The sequence below is a fragment of the Haliotis rufescens genome, unplaced genomic scaffold (genome assembly GCF_023055435.1).
Source record: "Haliotis rufescens isolate VD_foot unplaced genomic scaffold, xgHalRufe1.0.p SCAF_12, whole genome shotgun sequence".
NCBI classification, from domain to species: Eukaryota; Metazoa; Mollusca; class Gastropoda; order Lepetellida; family Haliotidae; genus Haliotis; species Haliotis rufescens.
Window position 1 is genome coordinate 40597393 of NW_025963802.1, and position 26295 is coordinate 40623687.

Genomic DNA, 26295 nt, shown 5'->3' on the forward strand with positions numbered 1-26295 from the left:
CATGAAGCTGACGTATTATTAGGTATGTGCAATGAAACTTGGATATCACTAGGTACGTGTCATGAAAGTGTCGTATCATTAGATTCGTGCCATGAAACTGGCGTAGCATCAGGTACATGCCATTAAACTGGTGTATCATTAAGTACGTGCCATGAAACTGGTGTATCATTAAGTACGTGCCATGAAACTAGTGTATCATTAGGAACGTGCCATGAAACTGGCGTGTTATGAGTCATGTGCCATGAAACTGGCGTTTGATTAGGAACGTGCCATGAAACTGGCGTAGCATCAGGTACGTGCCATGAAACTGGCGTATCATTAGGAACTTGCCATGAAACTGGCGTATCATTAGGAACGTGCCATGAAACTTAGATATCATTCCGTACATGTCATGAAACTGGAGTATCACAAGGTACGTGTCATGAAATTGGCATTTCATTAGATACGTGCTATGAAACTGACGTATCATTAGGTACGTGCCATGAAACTGGCATATCATTAGATACGTGCCATGAAACTGAGATATCATAAGCTACGTGCCCTGAAACATGGAACCTATTCGTATCATTAGCTACGTGCCAGGAATCTTGCGTATCATCAGGTGCGTGCTATCAAGTTCAGATATCACTAGGTACGTGCCATCAAGTTGAGATATCATCAGGTGCGTGCTATCAAGTTCAGATATCACTAGGTACGTGCCATCAAGTTGAGATATCATCAGGTGCGTGCTATCAAGTTCAGATATCACTAGGTACGTGCCATCAAGTTTAGATATCATCAGGTACGTGCTATCAAGTTAAGGGATCATTAGTTACGTGCTATCAAGTTAAGGGATCATTAGTTACGTGCCATCAAGTTCAGATATCATTAGCTACGTGCCATCAAATTGAGATATCATTAGCTACGTGCTATCAAGTTGAGATATTAGCTACGTGCTATCAAGTTGAGATATTGTAAGCTAGGTGCCATCAAGTTGAGATATCATTAGCTACGTGTTATCAAGGTGAGATATCATTAGCTACGTGTTATCAAGTTGAGATATCATTAGCTACGTACCATCAAGTTGAGATATCATTAGCTACGTGCTATCAAGTTGATATATCATTAGCTACGTGCTATCAAGTTGAGGTATTATTAGCTACGTGTTATCAAGGTGAGATATCATTAGCTACGTGCTATCAAGTTGAGATATAATTAGCTACGTGTTATCAAGTTGAGATATCATTAGCAACGTACTATCAAGTTGAGATATCATTAGCTACGTGCTATCAAGTTGAGATATCATTAGCTACGTGCCATCAAGTTGAGGTATTATTAGCTACGTACCATCAAGTTGAGATATGATTAGCTACGTGCTATCAAGTTTAGGTATTATCAGCTACATGTTATCAAGGTGAGGTATCATTAGCTACGTGCTATCAAGTTGAGATATCGTTAGCTACTTGTTATCAAGTTGAGATATCATTAGCTACGTACTATCAAGTTGAGATATCATTAGCTACGTGCTATCAAGTTGAGATATCATTAGCTACGTGCCATCAAGTTGAGGTATTATAAGCTACGTGTCATCAAGGTGAGGTATCATTAGCTACGTGCTATCAAGTTGAGATATCATTTGCTACGTGTTATCAAGTTGAGATATCATTAGCTACGTACTATTAAGTTGAGATATCATTAGCTACGTGTTATGAAGTTGAGATATCATTAGCTACGTACCATCAAGTTGAGGTATTATTAGCTACGTGTTATCAAGGTGAGGTATCATTAGCTACGTGCTATCAAGTTGAGATATCATTAGCTACGTGCTATCAAGTTGAGATATCATTAGCTTCGTGCCATCAAGTTAATATATCATTAGCTACGTGTTATTAAGTAGAGATATCATTAGCTACGTGCTACAAAGTTGAGATATCATTAGCTACGTGCCATCAAGTTGAGGTATTATTAGCTACGTGTTATCAAGTTGAGATATCATTAGCTGCGTGCTATCAAGTTGAGGTATTATTAGCTACGTGTTATCAAGGTGAGGTATCATTAGCTACGTGCTATCAAGTTAAGATATCGTTAGCTACGTGTTATCAAGTTTAGATATCATTAGCTTCGTACTATCAAGTTGAGATATCATTAGCTACGTGCTATCAAGTTGTGATATCGTAAGCTACGTGCCATCAAGTTGAGATATCGTTAGCTACGTGCTATCAAGTTGAGATATCATTAGCTATATGCTGTAAAGTTGAGATATAATTAGCTTCGTGCCATCAAGTTGATATATCATTATCTACATGTTATCAAGTTGAGATATCATTAGCTACGTGCTACAGAGTTGAGATATCATTAGGTACGTGCCATCAAGTTGACATATCATTGGGTACGTCCTATCAAGTTGACATATCATTAGCTACGTGCTGTAAAGTTGAGATATTATTTGGTACGTGCTATCAAGTTGAGATATCATTTGCTACGTGCTATCAAGTTGAGATATCGTTAGCTACGTGCTATCAAGTTGAGATATCATTAGCAACGTCCAATCAAATTGAGATGTCATTAGCTACGTGCTATCAAGATGAGATACGAGTTGTTTTGACGTCTGTCAGGATCCGCGGACTGACGTGATTGTGACTCCAAAATTGTTCATAATTTTTATCCTTGGAGTGTCAGAACAGTAGTGATACCCGTACTTGTGGATTTAACAAAGATTGTACACGCCTGTATGTATCAGTATTTTTCTCTCCACTGTGGACTATCCTTAAGCTGTTCAATGCAGCCTTATGTCAAAGTAGTTCGTGGAAATGAATGGTTACATGGTATACTATTGCAGAGCGAAAGTACCACAGGAGTCCGTGCCCTTGATGTTGAAGAATGGTTTCGGTCCAAAGCTCGAGTGCGATTCCAGCCTTGTTGAACCGTGTAACACCTCCTCCCCCTACCGGACAGCTGATGGTTCCTGCAACAACCTCGAGCATACAACCTGGGGCAAGGCATTCATTCCAATGAGGCGATGGCTGGATCCCGCTTATGATGACTGTAAATGTGTTCACATCACAATTTATTTCGAATATAAATTGGGGTAAAGGTAGCCCAGTCGTCTAAGGCACCGTAATGCTATGTGCGAAGGTGTGCCCATATTGCGTGCCGGAAAACTACTATCGTGGATTTGAAACCCATTATCACTTTGCAGGGAATGAACCATGCCACGCATTACCTAGCACGATACATAGTTTGGATGTCAAGGTCCTTGTTATCTCATCATTCGGTTCTTTATATAAGTTTCATTAATCTGTTTTAGATATATCTTCCCCACGAGAAAAAGCCACCCTTGGGTCGTCCTCAAAGTTACCCAGTGCCCGCCTGGTCAGCACGACTGTCCACCCCCCGTCAACAGACGCTGACCGCCACGCCTCCTACACCCACATGTTGATGCAGTGGGGTCAGTTCCTGGATCACGACATCACCAGCACACCAACACAGCAACTGTCTGGAGGTAACAGAAAAAGCTTCTTGGAACTTATTTTTCGACATGTTTGTTATCTTCATTTCCGAAAGATTCACCATGCACGTCCTTATTCACTGAGCAATAGCTTAAAATAATTTTTAAAAGATTTTTAGATAATTCTTTTTCAATCCTGCATGTTTCTAACTATCTGAGGCAAATGAGGTCATTTTCAACCTGCATAATTATGACCACAAAAACAAGGCAACTAAAGTAGAACACGTTTCAGCTGATCGTCTGTCCGGGTAGGAATAGGAAACAAATATTGATTTCTGAATCATAAAATTCTTGATGAGGAATATAACTTTAATTATGGCAGTTGAAATACAGATCACCACCGGTCTTGGAAATCTGCTTGATTTGTTTAATGCTGATTTTGTGGATGGTTCTGTACTGCTGGACGGTACAGAAATTATGTTAACCAAGCGAAGTTCCATATCAAATCGGCACAGGCTCAGTTTCACAAAGGATGGCACTTCGTACGACCTTGGCATCGGGTCCATCCTTGGATGAAGTCGGCTGGTCTGAAAAGTGAAACAGAAGGCTTTCTGTTTGCCTCTCGGGACCAGTAACTTCCCCCTCGAAACCGTCAATGTGTGATTTCCATCAAAATGTAAATATGAAATGTAGACATGATGGTGTAGCTCGATCACGTTATTACAGTCTTCGCCATGCTTGTGGTTTTGAGACAGAGGTCCATCAATGGTACGACCAAGAATATGAAGAGTGCGTCAATGAAAATGTTAAATACGAAATTCTTTAGAATAGGACCGTATCCACGCCTTTTTGATGTATCGATTTAAATAAATTATATTATTGAATTCTATGTCCCTCCTGAGACTAATGTGATTGATAAGATTCAGGAAAACCATGGCAACTATGTGGACCTCACTTTCGAAATGTCACGCTTGCATCCCAAGTACCAGTTTGTCGGACTCCCCATTGTTCCCGGTGCCTTAGGTTTGGTACCTCCCAATCTGTTGACTGATACTGAGAGAGTACCCGGGTGTGCTTGCCAGGAATACAGCCCTTCTGATAATCTGTGTAATGCAGAAGGCTGCAGTGATGGGGAGTCGTCACATTCTCCCAAAAGTTCTAGGTCGGTTTGACAAGGCACCGCTTCCTGTGAGAAGTCCCATTCACTGTCTGGGCTGCGTGTGGAGGGGGCATGGACCCTGAGCTGATGATGAGCCTAACCAGCCTGACTGTGCGAGGATCACCCAAACCCTTTTTGCTGCATTTTTTATTACATAATAATAATAAAGACCGGACAAACCATATAAATTGTCAATGCAAGGGAATAACCAGCCTAGATTTTTGCTCAAACAGATTCCATTTGGTTCACGGACAAAATAGCTATAGAAATTATATGCAAGAACCACTGACAACCAGTGATGACACCAGGTGTTCGCGAAAAGGGTAAGCATGCCCTGCCCTACCGGTAGCACCCGCCATTCATATAATTTGCATAAAAATGTAAGTATTCATTGCTTGACGCTGCACAGAAGACATCTCTGCTTGAAGCAGAGTCTATTGTGTCGTTCCAACATTATCATAAGCATGTGTAATAAACAAAATAATAAATCGTTGCAGGTCCGAATGGCGGTTCTTCTGTTGGATGCTGCGGTCTTGGTCTTGGTAGTTATAGAGGAAAACGAGGGGCACGACCACCAGAGCCATTACCAGATCTAATAAGGTGGGCAAATTACATTTATATCTTTCCTTTTAAATTGTCCCTGTTTGCATTACGTATTATATTGTAGGCCTTCTTGAACAACGATATTTGTTTTATTAGATCACTGTTCAAACATAAAATCCCAATCCCAACGATATCGACAAGGACGCTAAACATTATGTTTTTACTTGCTGTTTAGTTTTGTTCGAAACAAACGTGCTCGAGATCGCGATACTCTTCCCTTAGCAGGTGAACTGGGAATTCTTTTAATTTTGTTCAACATGGGCTTGTATTTAAACAATACTTTCATTGTAATAATGTTAAATTAAGCATTGAAGGACTTTCCTCTTTATTGGTTCTTTTATCAGCGAAATGCAAGTCGACCATGCCATCATTTTAGTTAGAATTATAATACTTAACATGTATTGGGAAAGTTTTAATGCTTATTTAACTGACATTTGCTGCACATTTGAGCCGAATTATAGCCTTTATGCGGTTAGTCTACGCTCGCCCACACTGATTTTGTGTTACACAGAGGCAATCAATTTGGTTCTTTTCAGGCCGCAGTGTTTTCCCATCGACATTCCACAACCCGATCGACACTTCGATTCCACCTGCATGAACTTCGTGCGCTCGGTTCAAGTAGCGAACGAATATTGCCACGCAGGTAATATGACACACATCGTTATTTTGTAAGTCATAACGTTAAATCAATCGTGGTAACAGTATTGCTTTGGAGAATAGTGGTGTAGTCGTCTAAGCCAACACACAGTTCTCATAGCCTTATTAAGCTGTCATCTAAACTAAATACTCCTCATGTTCGCGCACTCAATCATGTCCAGGAAATGTCAAGTTTACACATTGATAAGGAAACTCTTCGCAGACTGTTGTGCCGCATGAGACAACTTGCCCGTGCCCCGTATGGTACAGTGACACATACTCGTTGTTCCAATGACAAGATATGCTTGTTCCAGCTCCTGTGGAACAGCTGAACCAGCTCACAGCCTACATAGACGCCTCACAGGTGTACGGGTCGTCACAGGAGGAACAGAACAAGCTACGGACTTTTGTCGACGGTAGGAGAACATATGAACGGTCAATTCAGGAGGAGGACCAATTAATGTGGTCCAATTCCCGTAAAATAGCCTCATTTATTACATTTTCCCATGTGAAGCTTTCGTTGATGATATGATTTTCGTCTTTAATGTAAATAATGCAAACTGCAAACAGAAAAAACACCCTTCGCTGATTCAGATATTTCAGAAATATCAAAGAAGGAATAATTCCATGTTGGGTTGGGATTTTCGGATCATGAATATTGTCATCGGCTCTGTTGTTGTAACAAAGTCACGCTTCCAGCTTCTTCATGAACTGTTGATGAGGTAACTTTCATTATTTGAGAGAATACAATAAAGTGACGTCATTTGAACAATCAAACCAATGGAACAATAGGGCGTGGACGTACCAGTAATCATGAAGCACAAGTGATAATTTACAGTGAGACCTACTTGAAAAAGTTTCTGTAAACGTCAACGCCAGAGTATATTCAGTCTCGATTTATCAGATGAAAAACATTTCATGTGGCGTAGAAAGTAAATTATATGAACAGATCACCGAAAGGCAGTGATGACACCAGGTGTTCGTGCAAGGGGTACCCATTCTCCACATGCTGCAATAGGAAATCTTTCGTGGTTAGATTAAAATAGGAAATAAACTAATATTGGTTTTGGTAAAAATCAGTGAATCTATCTGTAATCAATCCAGTCTTTCAAGAAGTTGTTGATATAATTACATTGTACCTTGTTTCAGGTCAGTTGAAGATGAGATGTGCTCACTTGCCAAACGATTCACAGTCTAGTTGTACCACACCAAACAGCCCTAGTTACTGTTTCCTAGCAGGTAGGAAGAGCGTGTAGCATTTTCAATAACCTTTATGAATTTTTTTGCCGCTTTACTTTGATAGAATCTCTCAGGCGATGAAGCAAATCCGCATAGTAGGCACCGGTACTCGTCTTTTGGCTTTCTAAGTAATCAACAAGGATCCTTTGCATCCCAGAATACAGTGGCTATACCTTTCTGCACTGATCTTGAAGACTTGAATTTCTTTGGTGCCGGAGATGTGGAATAGTGCCGTTCAATGAATTGACATTTTGACTCGGGATCATAGTGGTAGACCTATGTTTCATCACCCGTGACTAATCTCTTTTTTCAATTTGATGAAATCCTCCTCAATTATCTCTAAATTTTCTCTGGCAATGTCGGTTCCATTTTATTTAAGTTCAGAATTTGGAAATCGGCACAAAATGAGCAGATATCATATTCATCTGAAATGTTCATGAATAATAGTTTCAATGGATCCATGGCTTAGACCTGTATCTTCCACAAGTTGAGCAATGGTAATACATCTGTCCGACAGTATAAGCATTTTCTATCTCCTTGATTGAATCTTCATTGGTGGAAGTTGAGGGGGGCCCAGACCTTGGGTCATCATCCTTAAAAATAGCTGCCAAACGTTTAACAGTGGAATAGCTCGGGCACTTATCCCGTACGCTTGTGACATGCGGTCATGAATTTCTGGGGGAGTATTGTTCTCCTAAGTCAAAAACTTGATGACTGCTCGGTACACGTTCCTTTCGTGTCCAACTGCCTGTCACTAATAAACAAACGGCCTCAAACATTTGACTTTTTCACTTTGTTATGGCCCACAGTTGTAAGTTAGTCAGACTTAGAACGTTTTGACCATCCCTCGTATTTACGTTTGCTTTGGCGAAACACTGGCCCAGAAATGGGATGCGACAATCGATGAGACGGGTGTTGGTAGGAGAAAATTACTTGGGTGAGTAGATTAAAACTTGTAAAAACTAGAAAATGAAGACCAGATGGAAAATATCTGTCTTTGCTTAATAGTTGGAAGAATTGCAACGCAAAATCGGCAACTGAATCTCTGATCGGATTATCCATATTTTCGAAAGAACATGCTTGAGAGTGTCTGTTTTAACACAATGAAAATGAAAACTATACTTTGATATTGGATAGTTGACTCTCCAGCGCCGGCACAACGAGTGCATTGGGCAAAAATATCACATGACAGAAAAGTACTTCTACATTTGTGCTATCATCCACAGTATACATCCTATATTCATAATGATGTCATTAACTACTCTGTTATGCTCTAGTCTCATCCATCAAATATAACACCCATACTTTCATTCAATGGTAGAGCGTTTTAGAAACATATAAACTTAATGTTAATTATAACCATTCCTATTATTAGGGCAAGAAACATGTTCTTCCTCCATGTAAATGATTCGATAACAGCCACGTCATCTCTTGTTTGAGGTCAAATTTCAAAGACCAGAAACATAATAGATTTGGGGCATTAAGAAACCATTATTATTTATTTTTTAAGGTGATCATCGAGTGAATGAAAATCCAACTCTTCAGAGCATGCACACCATCTTCATGAGAGAACACAACCGCATAGCTAAAAAACTAAAAGAACGCAACTGCCATTGGAGCGATGAGATCACTTTCCAGGAAGCAAGGAAGATAGTCGGCGCTATTATACAGGTATGAATATTCTATTTTTCTTAATCAATTTCGACAGAGAAAGGAAATGCACATAAATAAACTGTCTGTCGGTCTGTCTGAAATAATGTAAATAATCATGTTATATGTGTCTACTGCAAATGAATGTAAATTCAATATACTCGGGATTTCAGAAAATCACGTACGATGAATACTTGCCTATTATCATGGGCCAGCAAGCGATGACCAAGTATGACTTGCCAATTGGGTCTCGGAGCACTTACGCCAACGTATACAGCACTACGACCGACGCCAGCATCAGGAACGCCTTCGCTACGGCGGCTTTCAGAATGGGACACTCCATGATCCACAGCTTCTTAGCTAGCTACAGCTCTTCATATAGTAATATCGGCCAGGACCAACTAAGCAAGACCTTCGGCAACACGAATCTCATTCTGAACGTCAACAACAGAAAGGTTGGTCATTACTGTAGAGGGCTGGTTAAGGACGGAGTTCAGAATGCAGAACACAAACTGACGCAGGAGGTCACGGACAAGCTGTTTGCTGACAGTAAAGGAAATAGTCTGGACCTGGCAGCTCTCAACATCCAGAGAGGAAGAGACCACGGGCTACCGTCTTACACCGAGTGGAGGAAGTACTGTAACGTTCCAAATGCTACATCCATCGACGGCCTGGCCCCCACGACACACACAGATACTACAGTGAACCTTTTAAAGAAAGTGTATAAGTGAGTGCGGTCCATTTTCTGAAGAAAATACTTCTATTGCATCACGTTATGTAGTTAAATAACTAGAGAATAATATGTACGGGTCACTTATTCTGTAGCAATGAATGCAAAAACACTCTAGACAACGATGACCGCCAGACTTTGCCGAATAATGACGGAAGCCCGAAAATTATATTGAGGGCGCGGTCACTAGATCGTGACTAGACTTGTTCTTCGACAAGTTGTGACAAGTACAACAGAGATAGAAAGTGTTCTTTCTGTACACGTTATCATCCACTGAGCCAACACCCTGAATCACACCGATCCATAGTTACATGTCTCTTTCCAGGCACATCGACGACATTGACCTGTTTCCTGGGGCTCTGTCTGAGAAGCCTGTTCCAGGAGGTCTTCTGGGACCGACATTTACCTGTCTCCTGGGGAAGCAGTTCCAGGCCCTGAAGGAAGGAGACCGATTCTGGTTTGAAGAGAACAACGCATATGTGAAATTTACTAAGAGTGAGTGAACATTAAAACTACGTGTGTGTATTCCGAGACAAGCAAAAAGCACTGACAGGCAAATTCCGAAGGACCATAAAATAACATCGACTATAAAGATATTGCCATAATGGAATCGAATAGTTTTCCCATCATTAGAACTTAACAAATTGTTATTCCAGAGGAATACTGAAGAAACATTTTGAGTGTGAAATCAAATGTAATAAATCGTTGTGAAAAGAATTTGGCTCACTTTTCAAAGAAAGAAAATTGTCTGTCTTGAAGCAGTGACTGAAAAACTAACAAAACTCATTGACAATGTTACGCTTGAGCCATAGTATATAATTCATGTGTCATGTATTTAAAGCATATCATTACAGGACAAACATACTGTGTTTTTATTTTATTTAACACTGTTCAATCTACATATAACCTTGTTCTAAATTGACAGCACGTTAATCTCCATTCTACCAGGACACTATGAAATGATTCCTCTTTTGTGTCAGCGAATACATTGAGTAAAGCGGCATGGGTTTAGTCCATTGTTTTGAAAGTGTTATCGATTTCAATGCTGGAAACACTGATAATACCCTTTAAACAAATCATGGCTATTGAACATTATTGTTTTTACATCAGTATGCTGTACTCGCATATATGACAGGCACGGAAGTGCCATCATGAAGTGGGCACTCTGGGAAAAGAGTAAGGAAGCCTTGCATTGTTCAGTTCAAACCGCACGTCACTATTAAGACGTCACGGCGCGGTCGTCAAATCATCAGACATGGTTAATATGATTTGATCAGTCAGTGACAATTGAATACAATTCATGGTAATGTTATGATTTGTTATCAGACCAGCTGAATGAGATCCGGAAAGCCAGTCTGTCCAGGGTAGTGTGTGATAATACGGACACCTACATGATCCAGAAGAACGCTTTCATCAAGGGATCTCTGTAAGTAGTGTTCAACACTTTGAAATTATAAAAAAATAGTCATCATAATATAAAACAATGTGCATGATCTCTTGAAATAGCAATTGCCACCTGAACAGCAGAAATACCTCTTATTCATCCCCACTCATGATCAAAGCATTTTATTCATTTTATTATTGGAGGCAAGATCCTTTCCATAAGCACCATATATCTCTGCTGAAAGAAGATCATTGTCCGATTCCTACAATGTCATGGGCATGTGGTTATGAATCCCCATCAAATGGAGATGATAACTGGTGTTAGAAAAGATGAGCTTAAAGGCTTTTAACCCAGTGGAACCCCATTGCTTTCTTATTGAAATGATTAAATGAAATCGACAAATTTCTTATAATCATCAGACATCCCTGAGTCCATTATACGAGTCCGTATGTAGCATGAGCATGTGGTAATGAATCACTGTCTATATCTGATGACACAAGGTGTTCGCGAAAAGGTGAACGCATCTTACTCCAGCGTTGGTACCATCACAAACAAACGCAAGGGCGAGTCAACTGTTCACTTACAACACGTGAACCTATGGTTCAAGTTAAAATGGTGAATGCCACTTGACATCGTTTTGGTAACTGATGCGTCAAATTTGGAAATGCCCTTTCATAATACTTTTTGAGAACGTTACGAAGGCCTTGATTGTTGTAACACTGGTCAAACAACTTGTTCCAGGTCCTCGTGCTGTTCTCTGGATGAAATTGACCTCAAACACTGGAATGATCCGAGCACAGGCACCTGGACGTCCTGGGGAACATGCAAAGCAGGCAAACAGAGTAGAAGTCGCACATGCAAGACCTGTGACTGCAGCGGTCAGAGCTATCAGATTCGTAGATGTTTTATATTTTGCTGGTGGTGTGTTTTCAGACAACCTAATTATTAAAAAGCTGTAATTTTAAGCTGTACGTTTTAAGTAATATAATACAGGTAGCGAGTATCACGTTTTACTTTTTTGTCCGTTACCTGTTGACAAACCTAAACAATTTGTCACCTTTAGCTTGCTTGCTTAGAAAAAATATACCTACTAATCACAACTGATATAAGGGTCATGACACGAAATCTATCCTTGTTTGACAGAAGAGTTGTGTTATTGTATATTAAAAAACTATAATGTTGGGTTGTTTCTCTGTTATACCATGCTGAGTGAGTGTCACCGTGTTTTCTGTTTACCCATGTCACTGACTAGTGCCGCTCTGTTCCCCGGCTTTGTTTCCGGCAGTCGCTATCTTGCAGCGTCAGATCGTTTTGTGTTAGATAATTAATAAATTTGTTTTAGCAGCTCTCCTTTTAATGCTGTATTACTGTTGAATGGATAAATTGCTTGACTGTATATTTGCGCTGATAGAATTACAGTGCGCAGATTGGGGTTATCTTATCTTTTTTTGGTTTACCATTAGTACAATTGGTAGTTATTTAATAAACCTGAGAAACTACTACCACATTTTCTTTATCACTTTTTTCTAATTTTATGACACCCCTGATCATTGATGCGCATCTCCGTGACTTAAAGATATGCTTATCGTAAACGCCGCTTACAACTGTGATGTAACCAACAAGCAGGGCTATGATGTTGACAAACTAAGGACTAAATTGTATCCTGCAGCTAAGAGACGCATCTGTGCTCAACATTTTGAAAAGCTTTACGTCTCCACCATGTCTGTATGACTGTAACGTCACTATGGTGCAGAACAACTGTACGATGTTTCCATCGTTGCTGTATTACTGTAACCCGTAACTATCGTTGCTGTATTACTGTAACCTGTACCTATCGTTGCTGTATTACTGTAACCCGTAACTATCGTTGCTGTATTACCGTAACCCGTAACTATCGTTGCTGTATTACTGTAACCCGTAACTATCCTTGCTGTATTACTGTAACCCGTAACTATCGTTGCTGTATTACTGTAACCCGTAACTATCGTTGCTGTATTACTGTAACCCGTAACTATCGTTGCTGTATTACCGTAACCCGTAACTATCGTTGCTGTATTACTGTAACCCGTAACTATCGTTGCTGTATTACTGTAACCCGTAACTATCGTTGCTGTATTACCGTAACCCGTAACTATCCTTGCTGTATTACTGTAACCCGTAACTATCCTTGCTGTATTACTGTAACCTGTACCTATCGTTGCTGTATTACTGTAACCCGTAACTATCGTTGCTGTATTACTGTAACCCGTAACTATCGTTGCTGTATTACTGTGACCCGTAACTATCGTTGCTGTATTACTGTAACCCGTAACTATCGTTGCTGTATTACTGTAACCCGTAACTATCGTTGCTGTATTACTGTAACCCGTAACTATCGTTGCTGTATTACTGTAACCCGTAACTATCGTTGCTGTATCACTGTATTACGTCCGAACCATTGCTGGAGTATCGTATACATCACTACCGTGGCAGTAATATTCCATAATGTCACCACCATTACAATGTTATTGTAATGCATCTCTGCCATGTGCGAGATTATTGTAATACGCCACAATCGTTGGAGTATTATTGTAATAAGTCATCGCCGTTGCTGTATTAACAACATGAAAGTTAAATCAACGTAAGATGGCATACAAAATATAAACTACTGAATTGTTTAAAGACATTTGGGCACTGTTTAATGCTGATTGGGAATGCAAATAGTTTGGACCCGAACCCCCACGGCAAATACAGATACCCCACCCAGGAGGAAAGCCACCAAAGGCCACCTCCCTTAAGTGGTGGTCAGCTGAACCGGTAGCAGACCCGTGAAGATCCGAGGTAGAATAGGTCTTCAGCAACCCATGCTTGCCGTAAAAGGCGACTATGCTTGTTGTAAGAGACGACTAAGAGGATCGGGTGGTCAGATTGGCTAAATTGGTTGATACATGTCATCGTATACCAATTGCCTTATATAGCTGGAATAGTGCGGCGTAAAACAACACACAAACAGTACCGGTAGCAGGCAAGCGTCCAGCCTGCCAAACCAATGACATGAGATGAATAATAGCGAGGGGCACCATCATCGACAACTCGGCCAAGCTCCCACATATATATTGAATTATATCAAATGAGGGGAAATGCATCAATGAGCCCTATATACGTCTTATTAACAAACCTGAAACCCTACATCTGCCCCGGGGGTTCCGCCGTTACAGTCTGCTGGATTGACAAAAACAGCCCAGAATAATAGCAAGAGTTGATACTCTGGGAAGGGAGGGTACGTTAAGCTGCTGCCCACTATATATTGCCAGGTGGCAGTTTCAACGGAAAGGAGGGCCGTTCTGCCTCACCTGGCTGATGTTGGTTGGTTGGTTGGTTGTTTAACGCCGCATTCAGCAATATTCCAGCTATATGACGGCGGTCTGTAAATAATCGAGTCTGGACACGCAATCCAGTGATTGATATCATGAGCATCGATCCACGCAATTGGGATCGATGATATGCATCAACCAAGTCAGCGAGCCTGACCACCCGATCCCGTTAGTCGCCTTTTACGACAAGCATATATAGTCACCTTTAACGGCAAGTATGGGTTGCTGGAGACCTATTCTACCCCGGAATCTTCACGGGTCTCACCTGGCTGATGGAGCAACATGCAATATCTGATGCACCAAGCAATTAATTACATGATGCGCTAATGCAATTTCGCAAGAAGTTGGTAATGAAACTATTTTTTGATTCAATTTAAGATAGATGTTTTTTCACAATCGTGGCATACATCGATAAGCATAGCAAAGCCTCTCAGTAAATATGGTGATATAACGTCACACATGTCAAAAGTATTTATCGTTATTCTACAGGATAGATAATTAAAGCAACAGGTTAAATAGGAATATCACTCCATAACTTTAAGATAAATCTGTGTAGAAGAATAAATGATGTCCAAAATCTTGATTGTGTTTGTACACCATGTTCTATTGAAATGTAAAGATATATTGAAATATTCATTGTTACGAAGCGTACATTTGACCATAGATTTCCTAGGCACACAAGTACGTATTTGTGTTTAAAATGAAACAAATCAGTAGCTGTGCATGAAATATGCATATCAGTAGTCATGTTTCAACGAGCATTTTATGATTGCTTCAAGGGATACAACTTCTCATAATTATTCTAAGAGCGCTTCAAGTGGGAACAACATCTCCTCATAACTTAAATTCGACTATATATATATATTCATTTTAATAAGATATCTGATCGTTGGGTGCCAAAGTTTCTAAATTCTGATCTTAAGGAAAACAGTACTGACATTGCCCGAGATAATTTAGAGCCAATTCAGGGGGATTTCATCAAATTAAAAAAGTGATTAGAAACGGGTGATGAACGATGGGTCTACCACCATGATCCCGAGTGAAAACGTCAATCCCTGGAACGGCACCATTCCACTTCTCCAGCACCAAAGATACTCCGGTCTTCAAGATCAGTGAAGAAAATTATGGCCACTGTATTCTGAGATGCAAAGGGTGTGATCCTTGTTGATTACTTTGAAAGACAAAGACGATTACCGGTGCCTACCATGCTGATTTGCTTCATCACTTGAGAGAAATGCTGACTGCTGGAGTTCTACTACTTTATGACGATGCCTCTTCTCACATCTCACGACTTGCAAAGGATTCTGAGCGACAATGTGGGTTCGAAGACATTCCTCATCCTCCATACTCGCCACCGTGGTGTAACTGGAAAACGGCGTTAAACCCAACTCCCCCACACACGCACGTGCATCATTGTCACTATATACGAGCAATAATTTTAAACACGACGTTAAACCAGGGTCTGAAGCGTGACGAGCGAACGCTTTAACCACTAGACCACCAAACCGCCCCTGAAGTGAGGAGACGCTTTCTGCTAGCTGTCCCGTATTATGAAGATAAATAAAAATACACCCCAACGCCCGTACATTGTATTTGTAGTAATTACGCGAACATATTGTCAGATATGATTAGCTAAAACAATGGATTTTGGGATAAATTACAATCAAACCCCCTTTAAAGTGGAAACCGTTGATGCGGAACCCTGCTTTAAAAACTATAACAGTTTGATATCACAGCGTCCACAGTGATAATAGACATTAAGCGGTACCCATGATTCGTCAATCCACACATTCCCCACTCCACCCCGCCACCCAGTAAGACATAACAATAACAGAAGTACCCCGAAACAATCCAGGGTATTCAAGTTAGAACGGTATTTACGGGTCTCCACTATTTACAACGTGAAATGTATTGAGGTCGGAGATCATGAATGAATGAACACGCAGCCCGCGAATATAACCCCAAGGCAACCAGCCTACTGATATGATTCAATCTAACTTACGGTGACTCGCGGTGACTAGCGTTGACCTCCAAAACTACTACATAATCCGCGTCCCAGTGAGCCGGGAGTCACAATGAAGAGCTGTGTTGTGCTGGGTACGGGAAGGACTTCCCATTGGCTGTCAATGTTGACCTCAAATAAACCAGGAACTTCCACGACAAAGCTATCTGTACTATCCAGGAAATCGATATTAGAGCTCCGGGGAACAACTGTTTCATAAGAAACCGAACATTAATAGCAGGTACTCTCTAAAAATATATGCTTATGCGTCTGCTATATGTGATGAAAACAAACAAATACAAAACCATGGCTGAGTATGTCCACTTCTGTAAGTAGAAATATATACTTACCACCGTACATTCTCTTCAGATAGAATTGAGTGAGTGAGTGAGTGAGTATGGTTTTACGCCGCTTTTAGCAATATTCCAGCAATATCACGGCGGGGGACACCAGAAATGGGCTTCACACATTGTACCCATGTCGGGAATCGAACCCGGGTCTTCAGCGTGACGAGCGAACGCTTTAACCACTAGGCTACCCGGCCGCCCTCAGATAGAATTGATGTTATTGTGGCTATGTATTGTCCGCTACTTTAGCCGATTTAAAACTTAGTAACTTCAATTTCAATAATGCAAAGGAATTCAGTGCAACCCCTTTCAGCCGCCGATAGAACATTTAGAAAGATACAGGAGACACAGTTTTACCAAATTTCAAAGGAAGGCAGTGTAGTTCCACAAAAAGCAATACCTACTCCTCAAAACTCAACATCTTATTCACTTCTAATGTACGTTACCTGTAATCACACTTTCCCATGTTTATCAGGTCGATGCCTGGGGTAACATACCCAGAGAGTGTAAATTGTGAAAGTCAACAGCTTTTGCAGACGAATATCATTATATTGTCAGTTGTCAGTTAGTTTTCATATCAGACGTTACTGTATAACCCAGACACGTACTCACATGACAAGACCTTACAGTGTATAATTATGAGTGAGTGAGTGAGTGAGTTGGGTTTAACGCCGCTTTTAACAGTATTCCAGTTATATCACGGCGTGTCAGATTAATGTGGGAAGAAAGCCCGAAGTGATACAGGTCTCAGAGGTTCACCATACCCACGAGCACGGGTATGGTGCTGACAAACCTTGAAACATAATTGAGGCGAACAGGGACTCGGACCCACAATCATAGGTTTCTGGCGTGCCCAAGGGACGCCTTAGACGACTGGGCCACCCGTGCCCCCGTATAATTATGAATACAAACAAATTTAAATATACTTATCATATCAAGTATTTGATTTTTTAAACAAATAAGCTTTACGTAATGATTCCTATTGATTTGATGTTGATGAAATAGATTAAATAATTTTTATGTAAATTCAAACGTTCTTTGCATCTTTGCTAACTTTGTTTACAGAGAAAAGATATATCCAACACCTACAGTGTATACTTAAACATAATTTAAGATACTTTATATATTGCCGAAAGGTGTAGGGTTGAGTGTACGCAGAGCTTACATCTCAAAGAACCGAGCCTGACCACCCGATCCCGTTAGTCGCCTCGTACGACAAGCATAGTCGCCCTTTTATGGCAAGCATCGGGTTCTGAAGACCTATTCTACCTCGGGTCCAAGGGACGTTGATACATAGTAATGCTTTAGTGTGCGAGTATTAGTGTAATGCTCGCTTGGGAATGCCTCTATCAAATTGTCTGCGTCGGGCAACAACGTGTCGCCAATCATTGCAATAAAAATATCGCCAGCTTTTAAACATAATTATATTAATTAAAACATAAAACTATATGCATGCATGATAAAAGTAAGGTAAATAATATTTGATACAGTATGGATATACTTAGCATAAGATAAACGCTGTAATAATGCCCTTGCCTTCTTTCAGGGCTATGTTCAATGTGTCTGCTCCGCGTTTTGTCAGTGTTAAGAGATGCATGACGTTGTATATAGGTTTCCTGCCGGGTCACACGAGAAATAAACACATCAATGGGAACAGCGCAACGTGAGCCGCCGATATTAACTCGTTGTGACTGCAATGCTGGGACAAACATATGATTTCAGAACATTTAACTTGGTCATTAAATGAATTTTTTGTTCGCGGTGATTGCATTCTACGACCAACCCAGTCGTAAACAGGTATTTCCTCACGGAAACAGTTTTTCATTGGCTGGGGTTAGCGAATCAAAACCCGAATGGACAGTGTGATTCACTTAGTCTATATAAAGCCAAATGGGGTTATGCAGGGAGAAAACAACCTTGACGCTTTGTATCCTTACCTGATTGTCAACTATAGAAACACATATCTGAAATATTTCAATGGCGTTTCTAAGGGAGTGATTATTGCTTAATGCCGCATCAACAAACAACGACTTTTCGAGACGAAGACGTTTTGACCCCACTCCCAGAAGCTAACGTGTGAAATAAGTGTTATTTTACAACCCGATTACGAAACAAAATCATACTAGTATTTCATATTTAGTGTATGTTTCTGGGATATGTAAATCTGAAAGTTCTGCACCATGCAATTATTGCGAGTGACCAACAATAGCCTTAACTGCGTCTCGAAAGTTTTGCGATAACCTGTTCACGAGATAAGTGAACATCTTAATTCGTTTGTTGATATTATTTAGGTGTAATTATTCTCATTACGTTACTCATGTATTTAGTGTAAACACACTTTATTAATAAAGAAATGTAAATTGATATATGGCTAACCAAGCAATTATTTGGGGGGAATATTTCAGTCGAGGAAACAAAATGAAGCCACACCCACTATTTCCTATATAATAGGTGGGGTCTGTATTGAATAATTACGCTGGACGGTGTCACAGGTTTCGTTTTGCTGTCCTCAGTTCATTATGCGGTTTACAGTGGTATATTCCTTCATAAACGCAAGGATGTTGAAGTCAATTCTTTATGTAATTAGGGGGCACGGGTGGCCCAGTCGTCTAAAGCGCCGCAATACGTTATGCAGAGTTGCGTCCCTCGTGTCACAATGATTACTATAATTATTTGTTCGAATCCCGGTTCGCCCCGATTATGTTTCTAGGTTTGTCAGCACCATACCCGTGCTCCTGGGTTTCACCGAAGTGGTAAACGTCTAAGACCTGCATCACTTCGGACTTTCCTCCCACATTAAGCTGACACGCCGTGATATAACTGGAATACTGTTAAAAGCGCCCTTAAACCCAACTCACTCACTCACTCACTGGAAATAATTAACTAAAATATCTGTGCAATGTACCGTGTCACCATAACATGATTTGGCGTCACTACGATTGCAGTTCAAAAGTCCATTGTCGAATAGTAAGTGTATAATTCAGGTAGCACTGAGCCAGACACATGTATGCTCACCCTGTCCCATAAAATGTTAATGTTCGGATCTTCTGAAAGGTCCTTTTTCGACCTGCACCATATGAGCCGTGTTTTCCAGTTGAAGGATTGACTTGCCTTTGCATGTGTTTGTGACAGCCCAGATGGCCGAGTCGTCTAAGGCACCGCGACTCGCTGTGCAGAGTTGCGTCCCTTGGGCACGCCAGAAACCTATTATCGTGGGTTCGAATCCCGGTTCGCCCCGATTTTGTTTCTAGGTTTGTCAGCAACATAACTGTGCTCTTGGGTTTCACCAAAGTGGTAAACGTCAGAGACCTGCATCACTTCGGGTTTTTCTCCCACATTAAGCTGACACGCCGCGATTTAACTGGAATACTGTTAAAAGCAGCAAACTTTTTTTAAACCAAACTCACTAACTCTATGAGGTTCAACTTCAAACCATGTTTAGTTCTACGTTATTACTTTATTGATTTGACTTTCCCAAATATATATCGTATATATGTTGAGTGACCTCGTAGAAAACGGTACTATATGTTGTTTTCGAAAGCCTATCACTAGCGGTGATGTAGCCTTAGTAAAGCTATTGGTTGGCCATGACAAGGCTCCGGGTTCTTTTTCCTACTTGGGTGCAGTGTATGAGGACAAGTCAAGGTTTCTCCTTCTTTGAACTGACTTCAGTTTCGAGGTAGAACCCTTGTGCTTGAATCATATCTTCAGCTCATCTTTCGCACGCATATCTATCACGCACACATTCATGCTTGTTTGTTTGTTTGGTTATCAAGCGGGCATGCCTATCCATCACGCAGACATGCCCAACCATCACGCACATGCCTATCCATCAAGCACATGCCTATCCATCACGCACACATGCCTATCCATCACGATAGCATGCCTACCAATCATTCACATGTCTATCCATCACGCACATGCCTATTCATCACGCCCGAATATCTATTCATGACATTACTCACACATGCCTATCCATCACGCACACATGCCTATTCATCACGCACCATGCCTATCCATCACCTGTATGCTTATGCATAACGCATATGCCTATCCATCACGCACACATGCCTAGCCCTCACACACATGCCTATCCATAACGCACATGCCTATCCATCACGCACACATGCCTAGCCCTTACACATATGCCTATCCATAACGCACCCATGCCTATCCATCACACACATGCCTATTAATCACGCACACATGCCTATCCATCACTCCTATGCTTATGCATAACGCACATGCCAATCCAGCAAGCACATGCCTATACATGACGCACACATGCCTATCAATCACGCCCGTATATCTATCCATGACACACGCATGCCTATCAATCACGGAAACATGTCGATACATCACGCACATGTCTATCCATCGCGCACACATGCCTACCTATCACGCACACATGCCTACCTATCACGCACACATGCCTACCTATCACGCACACATGCATGCCTATCCATCAAGCACATGCCTATATATCACGCACACATGCCTATACATCACGCACACATGCCTATCCATCAAGCACATGCCTATACATCACGCACACATGCCTATACATCACGCACACATGCCTATACATCAAGCACATGCCTATACATCACGCACACATGCCTATACATCACGCACACATGCCTATCCATCAAGCACATGCCTATACATCACGCACACATGCCTATACATCACGCACACATGCCTATACATCAAGCACATGCCTATCCATCAAGCACATGCCTATACATCACGCACACATGCCTATACATCATGCACACATGCCTATCCATCAGGCACATGCCTATACATAACGCACACATGCCTATCCATCAAGCACATGCCTATACATCACGCACACATGCCTATACATCACGCACACATGCCTATCCATTAAGCACATGCCTATACATCACGCACACATGCCTATACATCACGCACACATGCCTATACATCACGCACACATGCCTATCCATCACGCACACATGCCTATCCATCAGGCACATGCCTATCCATCACGCACACATGCCTATACATCAAGCACATGCCTATACATCACGCACACATGCCTATCCATTAAGCACATGCCTATACATCACGCACACATGCCTATACATCACGCACACATGCCTATACATCACGCACACATGCCTATCCATCACGCACACATGCCTATCCATCAGGCACATGCCTATCCATCACGCACACATGCCAATCCATCAAGCACATGCCTATACATCACGCACACATGCCTATACATCACGCACATGTCTATCCATCATGCACACATGCCTATACATAACGCACACATGCCTATCTATCACGCACACATGCCTATCCATCACGCATACATGCCTATCCATCACGCACACATGCCTATCCATCACGCACACATGCCTATCCATCAGGCACATGCCTATCCATCACGCACACATGCCTATACATCAAGCACATGCTTATACATCACGCACACATGCATATACATCACGCACACATGCCTATACATCACGCACACATGCCTATCCATCACGCACACATGCCTATCCATCACGCACACATGCCTATACATCACGCACACATGCCTATACATCACGCACACATGCCTATACATCACGCACACATGCTTATACATCACGCACACATGCCTATACATCACGCACACATGCCTATACATCACGCACACATGCCTATCCATCACGCACACATGCCTATCCATCACGCACACATGCCTATCCATCAGGCACATGCCTATACATCACGCACACATGCCTATACATCAAGCACATGCTTATACATCACGCACACATGCCTATACATCACGCACACATGCCTAACCATCACGCACACATGCCTATCCATCACGCACACATGCCTATCCATCACGGAAGCATGCCGATACATCACGCACATGTCTATCCATCACGCCCGTATATCTATCCACGACACACGCAGGCCTATCCACGACACACACATCTCATCCATCAAGCATTCATATTTATTCATTACCTCTAATGAGTGTGTTTCTCGGCAGGGTAAAGCCAACGGATAAAAGCGATATCCGTTGGGGTCATATGCGGATAGAGATGCAAATATCAAAGGTCAAGTAGTTTCACTCTTTATAAACAAACATGGCTTAACCCTTGTCATTCGGCGATCGAGTCAGAATTAACCATCGGGAATCGGAAGAAACTACTGGGATAATTGCTATCATTATGGAAAGAATAGTCTTATATACTGAAAACCAGTGTATAACTAGCTAAGGCATTTTACAAGTTTTGGCAACTTTGGAGATATAAATTGCGAAACAATTTATCCAGGGGCACTAGCCAAGCGGGATCACTTTCCACAGCTGTGCTTGTACACCCCTGCGGCGCTTTCCTTTTCCACAAATTAAAAAAGTTGGATTTCGCCGAAACGTGTTCGAATTATTACCTTGTTTCGTTTTATCGCTGTGTGTACATCTGACTGCACTTTGTAACGTTAGGGCAGGACAGGCCGACTGTCAAAAACGTCTGACCTTGGCCGTGGCGTTTAGTAGGCTAGGGTAAGAGTAGCTTACCTTTGATAAAGGGCAGTTTCTCTTTCGGACAGACCGATAGATTGCCACGAAAGGCAAGTAAAACAATTTGTGTAGGCAATTGTTGTTTTGCATATATGTAGTTACGCCACTGTATAAGAAACAGTTTTCTGTTGGAACTATATTGGCTACTGTCACTGTCCCCCTGACACATCACTTACCCTCTGACGTAATATATATTAATGCTCACATTCCAGGAAAAAATTGCAATGTTTAGGTTATGTTTGTGAGAGATTTTCGATTTTCGAGCACAGAATTAAAGAATAGCATTATATGAGAGAGAGGTTATCACGTTTGTGTGTTTGGGGATGGTATATATCCTGTAATAGGAATAAACACTATTCCAAGGCTCGCTAAATACAATGTTTATTCCTAATACAGGATATTTACCATCCCCAAATACTCGCGTGATAACCTCTATATATCACACATGCACACATCATTCAGAACAGGACCGTCTCCGTGGTCTAATTGTTGAGCGTCCGCCCGGAGAGCGGAAGGTCCGGGGTTCGATCCCCAGCCGCGTCATATCAAAAGACGTTAAAAGATGGTACTTGTTGTTTCCTTGTCTGGCGCTCGGCATTAAGGGGCTAAAACAAGGACTGGTCGGCTCGGAGTCAGTATACTGTGTCTGAGTGGGGTATTCATGTTAAACTGCGGCATGGTATCTCAGTGAGCTAGAACTATAAATCGGCATCAGTCCGGACTAGTACAAGCAGCCCTACACACACACACACATACACGTGCATGCACGTCGCTATATAAGTGCAATAATCTTGGACGCGACGTTAAACCCCATTTCCCCTCACCTCATTCAGAACATGTACATGTACAAATGAAATATAAATCGTGGAGTTTCTGAAATGACATACTTTCGGGTACCTATTCAACTAAACACAACCGCACTGATGATACAGTAATAGAAGATTGTGTAAACATAAAACCAAGCGGGTTCTTTCTTTATTGGAAAGGGCGGTGGGGTGGTGTCGCCGTGAAGTCTTAATCTAATACAGAGGTAGTTTTGTGGTCATTTATTTCGTTGCTAGTGTTAGGTTTGTGCACCAAGTGCTTTCAATGGTTCAATGTCTGTCTGAAGACAACAAGACATATACGAGTACATATCTTGTCGCCGTATTGTTATTGAATTAATAAGGTATATTGATGTATAAATAAATGACACCACTCACATACTTCTGAATTTTATGTTTTATTTGTGAGAAACATTCTCAAAGTCTAACTGGACGATTTACTGTTGGTGATAGGTTGAAATCTAACTGATGTGCTGCGTCCATGACGAGTTGAAAAGTGCGAGTGTTTGTCTCCTGTGTCCTATCTGGGACCGACTCAGTGGTCTAGTGGTAGCGGTCCTCCCGGACAGCGGAAGGTCTAGGGTTCGATCCCTGGCCGCGCCATACCAAAAGACGTTAAAAGATGGTACTTGTTGTTATCCTGTCTGGGGCTCGGCATTAAGGGGCTGCCGGGAAGATCGACTGTATCGCATCTCATCTGGATTTGCGCAATAGCCGTAATGACCTTAGCTTGGTGTTCACTCCCATACAATGTTCATGTCACTTATAGCTTCACTTGACCGCCTCCGTGGTCTAGTGGTAGAGCGTCTGCCCGGAGAGCGGAAGTTCCGGGGTTCGATCCCCGACCGCGCCATACCAAGAGACGTTAAAAGATGGTACTTGTTGCTACCCTGTCTGGCGCTCGGTATTAAGGGGCTAAAACAAAGACTGGTGGGCTCGGAGTGTCTGAGTGTTAAAACTGCGGCATGGTATCTCAGCGAGCTAGCACTATAAATCGGCATCAGTTCGGACCAGTACCAGCAGCCACACAAACACACACACGTACATGCACGTCGCTATATAAGTGCAATAATCTTAGACGCGACGTTAAACCCCATTTCACCTCCCCTCACCTCACCTCACCTCACCTATAGCTTCACTTACAAGACGTCAGCAACAAGATTTACTCAACTTTTAAACTTAGTTCCGTTCTAACTTCATCTCACTTCGATCTTAAAACTTTGTGTAATTTAACTTATATATACACCTAGACATTAATTAAGCATCCCCGGTATATATGTAAAACAACAAGTTAAAACTATCACGCACGTCAAGCCTCAGCTATAGTGGTTAATTACATGTCTTGTGGAAGATGAGACTCTTGACTAATGAGAACTCAGAGAGGGATGCAAATGTTCTATGTATTAATTGCAGTGAGAACACAGTTGCGATAGTACTGTAATTGATGAAATTGATAACTACACAATCCATGGATCTGGGAAGTTCCATGATCAGGTATGAACGACGATTTCGGTCCAGAAAGATAATCACAATGCTGAAAATCAGAAGCGAGTGTTACCGCCCTGTGCCTATATGACAGATACTACCCTTCTCCAAGTGATAACTACTGCCACTCCCAATGCAATACATCCTCTAAAGCTGCCACATTCTGTACTGGTGGATCCATTGCCTGTATCCGACGTCCTGGATGTCCCAAACATGTTCCAATGGATTCAAATCTGGACTCATCGCGGGTCAAGGCAATTCTCAATAGCGTGTCCTTGCAGATATGCACTCACACCACAAGAACGATGGCGTCTAGCGTTGTCGTACATGAACACAGGTCGAGTGGCTCACAGTAGTATTGTGAATGTCCTGGACGTAACGATCGCCGTTGAGATTGCCTCGTACTGCTACCATGTCCAGTTTGCAGTCTTCTGATATTGCTCCCCACACCACTATGGAGCCTCCACCATACAGGACTGTTGGTACAATGTTCCTAGGGGTTTATGCAATGGTTCTGTGTCTCCAAACCCGCATTCACCCATCGATGACGTGCAGCAAGAATCTTCTTTCATCACACCAATGGATCCATCGCCACGTCCTCAGATTCTAATGACGTCGAGCCATACACCAATCCAATCGAAGTCTCTGATGATGAGCAGTTACAAGAGACGTCTGGTGACCTTTCTTGACTTCATCCAAAATGATTAGCCGGTTTCGGACAGTTCTGGTGGATATATGCCTGTTGGAAGCCATTATTCTGTCAGAGCATTACTGTTAGCAAAGGGTTGTCGCCTCACAAGACGTGCTAGAGCCCTGTCTTCCCATACAATTGTCTTTCGGGGCGGCCCTGGTCGTGGGCGGTCCTTTACTTCTTTGTTTTCTTACGAGTCTGTTGAT

The 26295-nt window shown here is 41.7% G+C and overlaps 1 protein-coding gene across 1 annotated transcript in view; it reads left to right on the forward strand.

The window, feature by feature from the left end:
* LOC124115857 (thyroid peroxidase-like) overlaps positions 1 to 12330 on the forward strand; it is a 29427-nt gene extending 17097 nt beyond the window's left edge. Inside the window, exons 5-15 of the mRNA XM_048393646.1 lie at positions 2819 to 3024; positions 3287 to 3481; positions 5084 to 5186; positions 5726 to 5832; positions 6140 to 6241; positions 6975 to 7064; positions 8575 to 8735; positions 8888 to 9441; positions 9770 to 9939; positions 10771 to 10870; positions 11570 to 12330. Of these exons, the coding sequence (XP_048249603.1) occupies positions 2819 to 3024; positions 3287 to 3481; positions 5084 to 5186; positions 5726 to 5832; positions 6140 to 6241; positions 6975 to 7064; positions 8575 to 8735; positions 8888 to 9441; positions 9770 to 9939; positions 10771 to 10870; positions 11570 to 11777 (1996 nt within the window). The 3' untranslated portion in view covers positions 11778 to 12330. The remainder of the gene's footprint in view (positions 1 to 2818; positions 3025 to 3286; positions 3482 to 5083; positions 5187 to 5725; positions 5833 to 6139; positions 6242 to 6974; positions 7065 to 8574; positions 8736 to 8887; positions 9442 to 9769; positions 9940 to 10770; positions 10871 to 11569) is intronic.
* The last annotated feature ends 13965 nt before the right edge of the window (positions 12331 to 26295 follow it).